The sequence below is a fragment of the Pteropus alecto genome, unplaced genomic scaffold, assembly GCF_000325575.1.
Source record: "Pteropus alecto unplaced genomic scaffold, ASM32557v1 scaffold57, whole genome shotgun sequence".
In the NCBI taxonomy this organism is placed as follows: Eukaryota; Metazoa; Chordata; class Mammalia; order Chiroptera; family Pteropodidae; genus Pteropus; species Pteropus alecto.
In genome coordinates, this window is record NW_006442508.1 from 6775948 (window position 1) to 6785224 (window position 9277).

The following is a 9277-nucleotide window of genomic DNA, read 5'->3' on the forward strand; positions in this document are numbered from 1 at the left end:
ATGCTCCCCAGCACAGAGGACACCACAGCAGTCCCCAGAGCAAACAGAACTCCTGAAGAAAAACCCTGGTTCTTCCTTGGCTTTCTACCCACACAACAGCGAGAATAATGTGTGGGGCAATATGTAGCCTCTGCTATTGATGACCAAGACTGTTTTTCAACAAGCTCATAAAGAAAAATGAAGTATCTAACTCAGCAGGTGCCTTAGTCAAGAGATTGTAAAGGAGAAACCCACTCAAACAAACTGAATCGTGGGGTCTATTGTGAGGCAATAATAGACAATCTCTCTGATCCAGAAACCCAAGGCCTCCTGGAAACCATCAGTGAGATAGCTCACTATAACAAGCTCTCAGTTTTTCCTGGCCTCTCTGCCAGAACTTGAGCTTCCTCCTGGGTCTTGCTTACAGTGGGGGCAACCTTTGTTTTGAGTCACCTGATCTTTCAACTGCTCCAGAGCCCAGCACCTCCACCTACAGCATCTGTGTCCTGGGGGCAGATTCTTAAGATATAGAAACTGACTGCTGTTAGTTCGATTTTCCACCTAACTCCAATTAGCTGTGGACACTATGGGCAAGGTCACTTAGCCTAAATATGCACTCTGTTGGGGCCCTAAGCTGTCCAAATACCCCAGCCATGGCCACCTAAGTGAAGAGGGGGCATTAATGATAGAAAGGTCCAGACCTTTTTCTCTTCAGTAAGGAATATTTGAGTTCTAGGGGAAAAGGAATTGACGGCTGTAAGCTGTAAGGCGCAAGCCCTAGTCCTAAGAAGGTTAGCTCATATATTACAGAATTCAAAGTTTCAATTAAAAGACAACTCATGTTTCTTATAAATATATAACTTTATATATTATATATATTTACAATATATACAACATACAAATGTTTTGTAATGTAATACTCATGGCAGTCTTGAAAACATATTTTCAAAACCAAAGATGGGTACTTATCCAAAGTGGGTTCATGGTTCCTCCAGAATCCATATTCTAGACAATGCCCCAGGCCTAGATTTCTGTAGATGTCAGAAGGAAGACAAGGGTTACAGGAACATGGCTCTAATACCCTTCCCCTCCCCCAATACCCTGGTCTTCCAATGGTACCAGCTAACATGGACCCATGTGCACCCCTCAAATGGGCAAACCCTGGGGCCAAGGCATGGTACCTATGTGGGCACTCAAGCCCTGTGGAATGGATTAAAGTGAGCGCTTTTAATCGCAACTCTAAGGCAGTATTTCCATAATATGGAAGATTCAGTTATGGAGCTAAGGATGTTTTAATAGCAGATGCTTCAGGTGCTTCCAGTTCGTAAGTAAAACAGTCGAGGCATCCGAGTGCTAAGTAAATTAAAAGTTAGCCACAAAGTGCCATTTCTTCCTTGTGCTTTGGAATCTGGAAGCCACCGATCACAATACTTCTTATCTTCCAAAAGTTTCTTCACATTCAACTAGTTCATCTATTTTGCGCAGCAAATCTTCAAAGGAAGGCCTTCCCTCTGGTTTCTACAATCAAAAATCAAAGAGAAGCTGTGAATTCCAGAGTCCATTCCAAAAATAATTTCTCAAACTCAGATAACATAGCACACTAGAGCAAGGCACTCACTGCTTTGAGTCTGGAACATGCGGTGTTTTCAAATGTATCTGATCTATCCTGCATGTACTGCCACCAGACTAAGCTTTCTACTGTAGTGCTTTGCATCTCCATTCGAGAACTTGACAGAGCTCCTTACTGTCTGCAAAATTAAGTCCTGCTACTTTGCAGTGCCCTTTATAACCTGCCCATCACCCACTCCTTACCTATCTAATTTCATTTCCCAGAAAAACCCTCACATAGGCTCTCTGCTCAATGGGACCCATCTCCACCCTTGTGTATACACCTCCCATTCATTACTGCCTCCTTGCCTTTGCTTACACTGACACCACTCTCTACCCCTAGCACTACTTCCTGCCCAAAAGCCTCTGCTCATCGCAGGCATTGCTCTTGGGAGACTTATAGCAAGTGACCAAGAGTATGGGCTTTGGAGTCAGACAGGACTCTGGCTCTCTGTAGCAAAGTGGCCTTGAGCAAGCATCAACTTCATGAGGTTTGGTATTCTCATCCACAGAGTGATCGCAGTAAAAGCAACTGCACATCAAAGGGTTATTTTGAGAACTAAATCTAAAGCATTTAGTACAGTGCCAAGCACTCTATACATTTGTGCTAATATTATTATTATCTTTAATAATAACTATTATTATTGTTATTGTTATCTTTCAAGTCATTTTGCTGTTTAACCTCTTCTATGAAGTGACATTTCAATACATGGGAAAGGAAAATTTCCAAAAAGTGTGAGTAAAAAGACCCAAGAAAGAGATTTGAAGAAAGAAACCCGCCCTGGTGAAAGAGTAATATGTCCCCAATACGAGAAGCCCCTGAAAGAAGAGCCACTGCCCCAAGCTTATTCCCTGGGTGTCTAACTCAGGCAACTATGGCAGGATTCCCACCTGGTAGTGGGACAGCAGCCTGAATTTATTATCTTAATTATTAGCGTTTTCCACTTCTTCACATTCTTCTTCCTGTTATTCAGAACTGAGTTAGAGGGTTGGCTTCCTACCTAGAATTTGAAATCATGTAAAACATGCACCAACTCACAAGGCTATAAAGACTACACATTATTAATCTAAAAGCCCAGATCCATAAATGTTTTAGAGATTAAAAAAAAGAACAAAAAAAATTTCTATACCTCTTGCCAACATCTCAGCATCACCTCATATATATATTTGGATGCCAACTTTGGCCGGTAGAGTCGGTGGCCTCGAGTAACCATGGTTACCACTTCATAGTTGGTGTTTTTCTCAAAGGGCATTCTGCCTTCAGTGAACACCTCCCACATTAAAACACCTGGAAAAGGGTAAGAGTTACCAAATGACCCACTTCCTCTTCAGAGCAGAGTGGAGCAAAAATGGACCATGTGTCTTACCAAATGACCAGACATCTGATTTGCTGCTAAAGCGGCTGTAATTAAACACCTCAGGTGGACACCACTTCACAGGAAATTTAGCACCAGAAGAACTTGTGTACTGATCATCTAGAACATACCTAGAGTAAGACACACCATAAGTTTACACCTCCAAGTTACAATCTGCATTTTGTTCATGTTCTTTAATTTTTTTCCCCTTAGAATCAAAAACACGGTTGACTGAGGTCCAACAAGCATCCGGTTGAAGCTAAATGTTTGCGTTGGTGGCCACGCTGGTGATTTCCATCTCAGTTCTAGATGGACACGTTGTAACATTAGTATCTATACTTTCACTTTTCTGTTTGTTTTTCCTTTTATATAAGGCAACAGAGGCAGAATACAATAAAATAGTTTGCAAACTTTTTGGCAGCAATTCTTTAAACAAAGTCTTACCCAAAGGCCCCACGTGTAAAACATCTAAAGCAAAGCTGCTCTAAAGGAAGTGGTGCAAAGCGTTTGGAGACACACGTGCTTTTAGCCCCTATAGTTCCACAGAGCACAATTTAAAACTACGGCAAATTAAAAAAGCCAGATAACGAACATGTTTGATTTTGCAGGCCAGACAGTCTCTGTCACAACCACTCAACTCTGCCTCTGTGGTGTGAAAGCAGACACAGACAATACAAAAGCGAACGAGCGAGGCTGGGTGCCAGTTACAATTTATTTACTGACGGTAGTATTTGAATTTCAGATCATTTTTACCAGTCATATTTATAATTTTTTTTCAATCGTTTCAAAGTGTAAAAACCATTGTTGGATCACAGGCTGTACAAAAAGAGGGGATGAGTCAGACTTGGCCCAGGAACCACAGTTTGCTGACCCCCGCTATCACACTGCTCCGTGTTTACCCCTCTTTGCATGTCTCAGGTCCTATCTGTCACCCTGTCTCTTGAATATAAGCTGCATGTGGGCAGGGACTCGTATGTCTTACTCTGTACTATGGTTCAGTCTAACACTGTGCCTGGAACATAGTAGGCACCTGATTTCTTACAGATGGGTGTACGGATAAATGAATAGATCGAGGGAAACAAGGAAAGGCAAACTAAATACTTTTTAAAGTTTTTTTCTAACACTCTATTAAAATTACAAAAATTAAGCAAATAAAAACCCTATAGGTGTGGATATTCTAAGAACTTTACCCCTGAACAGACTGCTGTGAAAAGATTGTATAAATCTAATCTATTCCAAGGAGAAAAGAAAGTAGTGTATTTAATATGCTATACTACCACCTAGTGGTAAGAATTATTAACAATAATTAACAGTGTATACTTGTTTATTTTAATGAACAGCTAGCTAACAAGATTGCCTTTCTGCTTCATCAGTGCAGATTATCCTCACGCTTATTCACTCTACAAGCTAATGTGAATGTCACATAAACCCATGTAATAAAGCATAAAGCAATCATAATTCCTCAACAATTTGTTTACCTGAGAAAAAGCCAAAGCTAACAGTAAAATGGATACATTCAGCAAAGATGTCTTTCGAAACAGAAATAATCTAATTTATTTTATTACCTTACATTGAAAACATCAATGAGCAGAAAAAGAAATGAGCTCCTCTATTAAAAAAATGATGGGTACTACTAATATTTTGCTGATGAAACAAAAGATGTGGTTTCAAAACAGCTCTTAAATAGAAGAAGAAGCTGACATAGTCGATCTGCAAAAGGATTGGTCACAGTCTCATATTTATTTATCCCAAAATTAATAGAAAATGTGTACACAGACTTACCTGGCCATTCCAAAATCAGATACTTTCACAACTCCTGCCTCATTTACTAGACAATTTCTAGCAGCCTAGAAATAACATTACAGTAACATATTAGTGACAAAGTTCCACAATAAAAGTAGAAAAATGTAAATTCAGTTTATATCAAAATTAGTTTAGCCCAGTTGACGTCTGCAGAGGGTGAAAATGTCTCTTCAAAATCTGTTTGTACACCTCTAGAAATGTGCCCGACATATAGTTGACCCTTGAACAGCACAACCTTAAACTACGTGGGTCCACTTACATGTGAATTTTTTTCAACAAATATATACAATACTGCAAATGTATTTTATCTTCCTTATGATTTTTTAAATAACTATTTCTCAATTACAGTTGGCATACAATATTATATACTTTCAGGTGTACAACATAGTGATTATACATTTATATAACTTACGAAGTGGTCTCCCCGATAAATCTAGTACCCATCTGACACCATACATAGTTATTACAATATTACTGACTATATTCCTTATGCTGTACTTTACATCCCCATGACTATTTTGTAACTACGAACTTGCACTTCTAAATCCCTTCCTCTTTTTCACTCATCCCCCTAAACCCTCTCCCATCAAAATGTTCTCTATGTCTGTTTGTTTCTGTTTTGTTTATTTTGTTTTGCATATTTCATATGTAAGTAAAATCATATAATATTTGTCTTTCTCTGTCTGATTTACTCCACTTAGCACAATACCCTCTAGGTCCAGCCATGTTGTTGCAGGTGGCAAGATTTCATTCTTTTTATGGCTAAGTGATATCCCATTGTATACAAGTACCACATCTTCTTTATCCATTCATCTACTGATGGACACCCAGGTTGCCTTCACATCCTGGCTATTGTAAATAATGCTGTAATGAACCTATGGATGCACATGTCCCTTCAAAGTAGTGTTTGAGCTTCTTTGAATAAATACCCAGAAGTGGGATCACTGGGCTCTTCTTTATCTTGTTTTAGCCTTTGTTTTAAAGTCAGTCTATTTTGTCTGGTATAGTATTGCTACCCCAGATTTTTTTTTTTTCATTTCCATTTTCATGAAATATTTTTTTCCTTCCCTTTATTTTCAGCCTGCATGTGTCTTTTCATCTGAAATGAGTCTCTTATAGGCAGCGTATATAAAGGGTCTTGTTTTCTTATCCATTCAGCCATCTTATAGCTTTTCATTGGAGCATTTATCCATTTACATTTAAAGTAATTATTGATAGATATGTATGTGGTTATTGCCATTTTATTACTCACTTTTTTTATTCCTCCTCCCTCTCCCCCTCTTCTTCTTCCTTCTTTTTCTACTTTTTCTTCAAGAAGTCCCCTTAACATTTCTTGTAATACTGGTTTGGTGGTGATGAAATCCTTTCGCTTTTTCTTGTCTTAGAAGCTCTTCTTTTGTCCTTCGATTCTAGATGACAGTTTTGCTGGGTAGAGTAATCTTGTTCATAGGTCCTTGCTTTTCATCACTCTGAAGATTTTGTGCCAATTCTAAGTTTCTGGCATTGTAAGTTTCTGTTGAGAAATCAGCTGACAGTCATATGGGAGCTCCTTGTAGGTAACTAATTGCTTTTCTCTTGCTGCTTTTAAGATTCTCTTTTTGTTTTAAGCCTTTGGCACTTTAATTATGACGTGTCTTGGTGTGGGCCTCTTTGGGTTCATCTTGTTTGAAACTCTGCGCTTCCTGAGATTGTATGTCAATCTCCTTTGCCAGGTTAGGGAAGTTTTCCACCATCATTTCTTCAATCAGGCTTTTGATTCCTTGCTCTCTCTCTTCTCCTTCTGTTACCTTTATGATGCAAACATTGATACACTTGACGTTGTGCCAGAGGTCTCTTAAACTAGCCTCATTTTTTTAAATTCTTTTTTCTTTTTGCTGTTCTGATGGGGTGTTTTTCTGCTACCATATCTTCTAAATCGCTGATTCAATCTTCTGTTTCATCCAACCTATTGTTGATTCCTCCTAAAGTATTCTTCATTTCAGTTACTATATCCTTCATTTCTGACTGGTTCTTTTTTATGTTTTCTATCTCCATTTTTATGCTTTCCATCTCTTTGTTAAAGTTCTCACTGAGTTCATCTACTCTTCCCCTAAGTTCATTGAGCATCCTTATAACTAGTGTTTTGAACTCTACATTTGGTAGATTGCTTGACTCCATTCTTTGAGTTCTTTTTCTGGAGCTTTGTTCTCCTCTTTCATTTGGGACATGTTTCTTTGTCTCCCCATTTTGGCTGCCTTCTTGTGTTTGTTTCTAGGTATTAGGTAGGGCTGCTCTGTCTCCTGGTCTTAGTAGAGAGGCCTTATGTAGTTAGTGTCCTGTGGGGCTTCCTTATGATTTTCTTAATAACATTTTCTTTTCTCTGGCTTACTTTATTGTAAAAATATAGTATATAATACAATAACATATGAAATATGTGTTAATAAACTAGATATGTTATCATTAAGGTTTCTAGTCAATAGTAGGCTATTAGTAGTTAAGTTTTGGGGGAGTCAAAGTTATACACAGATTTTCAACTGTGTGTGGGGTTGAGCCCCTAACCCTTGGGTTGTTCAAGGGTCAACAGTATACACAAGAGTAAATATAGGCTCTTTCGTCCTCGCTACAGAATGGGAAAAAATATTTTCAAATCAAGTATCTGATAAAGGGTTAATATATAAAATATGTAAGGAACTCAAACAACTTAACAGCAAAAAAAAATAAATAAATTCTATTTCAACTTGAAATTTGCTAAGATAATTAATCTAAGTGCTCTTACCACACACACAAAAGAGACAACTATGTAAGAAAATGTGATCTTCAAATATGTGGAAACTAAACAACACACTTCTCAACAACAAATGGGTCAAAGAACTCAAAAGTGAAATAAAAAATTATCTTGAAACAAATGAAAATGAAAATATAAAATATAAAATTTTGTGGAATAAAGCAAAAGCAGTTCTGAAAGGAAAGTTTAGTGTAGTAAGCACATATATTAATCAATAAGAAAGATCTAAAACAAACGACCTAAGTTTACACTTCAATGAACTAGAATATGAGGAACAAATTATGCCCAAAGTTACCAGAAGGAAGGAAATAATAAAAATCAGAGCGGAAATAAATGAAATGGAGAAACAACAGAAAGGACCAACAAAATAGAAAAACAACAGAAAGGACCAACAAAATTAAAAGCTGGTTCTTTGAAAAGATAAAGAAAATTGACAAACCTTTAGCTGACTAAGGAAAAAAAGAAGACTCAAATAAAACAGGAGACATTACAACTGATACTACAGAAATACAGAAAATTATAAGAGACTGCTATGAACAATTATATGCCAACAAATTACATAACCTAGAATAAATGGGTACATTTCTAAAAACACATAACCTACTAAAAGTGAATCAGGAAGAAATGTGAACAGGCCAACAATGAATCAAGAGATTGAGTAAATAAAAACTCCAAACACAGAAAACCCTAGGACAGATGGTTTCACTGGCGAATTCTACCAAACATTTAAAGAAGAATTAATTCCAATACTCTTCAAACTTTTCCAAAATATTGAGGAAAAGGGAATACTTCCAAATTCATTCTACAAAACCAGCATTACCTTGATACAAAAACCAGACAAGAAAATTATAGACCAATATCTCTGAAAAATACTGATAAAAAAAAAATTCTCAATAAAATATTAGCAAACTGAATTCAAGAACACATTAAGAGGATTATACGCCGTGACCAAGTGAGATTTATATCTGGGATGCAAGGATATATATTATCATTCAACATATGCAAATCAATAAATATAATTCATCACATCATAAAAGATAAAAACACATGATGATCTCAATAGTCACAGAAAGAGCATTTGACAAAATACAACGTTCTTTCATGATAAAAACTCTTAATAGATTGATTATAGCAGGAACGTACCTCAACATAATAAAGGCCTTATATGATAAACCCACTGCTAACAATATAATCAATGCAGAAAAAATGAAACTGTTTCTTCTGAGATCAATTACAAGACAAGGCTTCCCACTCTCACCACTCCTATTCAATATAATACTGGAAATCCCTACTTGAGCAATTCAGTAAGACAAAGAAATAAAAGTCATCCAAATTAGGAAGGGAAGAAGTAAAACTGTTGCTATTTGCTGATAATATGACCTTACATATAGAAAATCCCAGAGTCAATCAAAAAACTGTTGGAATTAATCACTGAAGTGACAGTTTACAAAATCAACTTACAGAAACCAGTGGCATTCCTTTACACTAATGATAAAGCATCTGAAAAGAAAATAAAGAAAACTAACCCATTCACAATTAGCATCAAAACCAATAAAACACTTAGGAATAAATTTAACCAAGAAAGTGAAAGATCTGTACAATGAAAACTATAAGACTTTGCTGAAAGAAATCAAAGAAGTAAAAGATATTCCATATTCACGGATGAGAATACTATTGAAATGGCCTTACCACCCAAAGCCATCTAACAAATTCAACACAATCCCCATAAAATACCAAAGGCATTCTTCGCAGAAGTAAAAAAAAAAAA

The 9277-nt window shown here is 36.8% G+C and overlaps 1 protein-coding gene across 4 annotated transcripts in view; it reads right to left on the reverse strand.

Moving 5' to 3' along the window:
* Positions 1-821: 821 nt before the first annotated feature.
* TEC (tec protein tyrosine kinase) overlaps positions 822-9277 on the reverse strand; it is a 124976-nt gene continuing 116520 nt past the window's right edge. For all 4 annotated transcript variants that reach the window (XM_025040292.1, XM_025040293.1, XM_006922483.3 and 1 more), the window contains exons 15-18: positions 4725-4789; positions 2955-3073; positions 2718-2875; positions 822-1497 (exon numbers count right to left, since the gene is read on the reverse strand). In XM_025040292.1, coding sequence (XP_024896060.1) covers positions 1414-1497; positions 2718-2875; positions 2955-3073; positions 4725-4789 — 426 coding nt within the window. In that variant the 3' untranslated portion in view covers positions 822-1413. The remainder of the gene's footprint in view (positions 1498-2717; positions 2876-2954; positions 3074-4724; positions 4790-9277) is intronic.